The following is a 1,070-nucleotide window of genomic DNA, read 5'->3' as shown; positions in this document are numbered from 1 at the left end:
CAACATAAAATGTTGGTTGGTTTGGATACTGCAGTGCGTACAGTGTATGTACGCGAGCACAAGTATCAGCCAGCATGCATGCACCGTAATGGCTTGAAGAGCGAGTTGCTCTGCTGCGTGCAGGCGTTCGACGGAGAGGTAACAATGATAGACTCAGCGGGCCCCCTGAAGACGCAGGTTTGGCTGCACCGAGCTGATTCAAATGAAGTGATAAAGATGGAGTGCGGTCAGGCGTACGAGCTCAACGGAGTAGACGGAGTCGCCGTTACTCCTCTGGATAGTTCGGCGCTGCAGGCCAAAACTCTCACATCCAACTTGTTCAAAGAAAAAGCAGAAAGAGCGGGGGCTAGTCTGATGCTAAACTGATACCCGGATGTACATACACCACGGCAACTTGCAAACCTCAAACTCAACCCCGCACAGCGTATCATGCGTGCTGTATGCGTGCGCAAAGCGCATGCGCAGACACGTGCATACATGCATGCTTGCATGCATGCATGCTGCATATCATCAATGGGCCTTATACGTGCATGGAGCCGCCTTATGCATGCCAAGTGCATGCATATGCCGGTGAACTTAGTCCGTTTGTGCAACTCAAAGACGTTGTAGGTAGACGGTTACTGCATACTGCATGGAGCCTGCGCGCGTGCGGGCCTGCAGTTGTGTATGTAGACCGTGCAAGTGTTTGAACAAAGACGCGAACACAAGTATGAGGACACCTCTAAGAGAGTGCATACGATGCACGACGCGGGTTTCTTGTTGTCTATCGCCCTGCAGCTGTTCAAGTAGCCCAGGCAGCGGCGAAGAAAGCCAACGACAGAAGGCATAGTCAACTCCTCCCCTTCGCTCTACATAGCTTGGGGGGAGGGCTTTAGAGTACAAAGCAGTAGAAGCACTGGAGACAGTGAGAATCAGAGAGAAATAGAACAGAAGGGGAAAGGGGCAAGTGGATACATACAAATTGCATTGTCGCACTGCTGTATGTATAAACTCCTGGACGCATGGAGACGAACGAAGTTGCATAGAGGCAAAGAAGCAGCAGACGCAAAGACAAAACAAATATATTTGCG

At 50.8% G+C, this 1,070-nt stretch overlaps 1 protein-coding gene across 1 annotated transcript in view; it reads left to right on the top strand.

Annotated features, from left to right (window-relative positions):
• The window catches only part of EMH_0086380 (uncharacterized protein), a gene marked incomplete at both ends in the record, with an annotated part of 1,397 nt that extends 1,031 nt beyond the window's left edge, over positions 1-366 (top strand). The window contains one exon of the mRNA XM_013501022.1: positions 35-366. Coding sequence (XP_013356476.1) covers positions 35-366 — 332 coding nt within the window. The remainder of the gene's footprint in view (positions 1-34) is intronic.
• Between the last annotated feature and the right edge of the window lie 704 nt (positions 367-1,070).

This window comes from Eimeria mitis, genomic scaffold (genome assembly GCF_000499745.2).
Source record: "Eimeria mitis Houghton genomic scaffold, Emh_scaff6172, whole genome shotgun sequence".
In the NCBI taxonomy this organism is placed as follows: Eukaryota; Apicomplexa; class Conoidasida; order Eucoccidiorida; family Eimeriidae; genus Eimeria; species Eimeria mitis.
The sequence above is the reverse complement of the archived record's forward strand: the minus strand, read 5'-3'. Positions and strand labels throughout refer to the sequence as shown.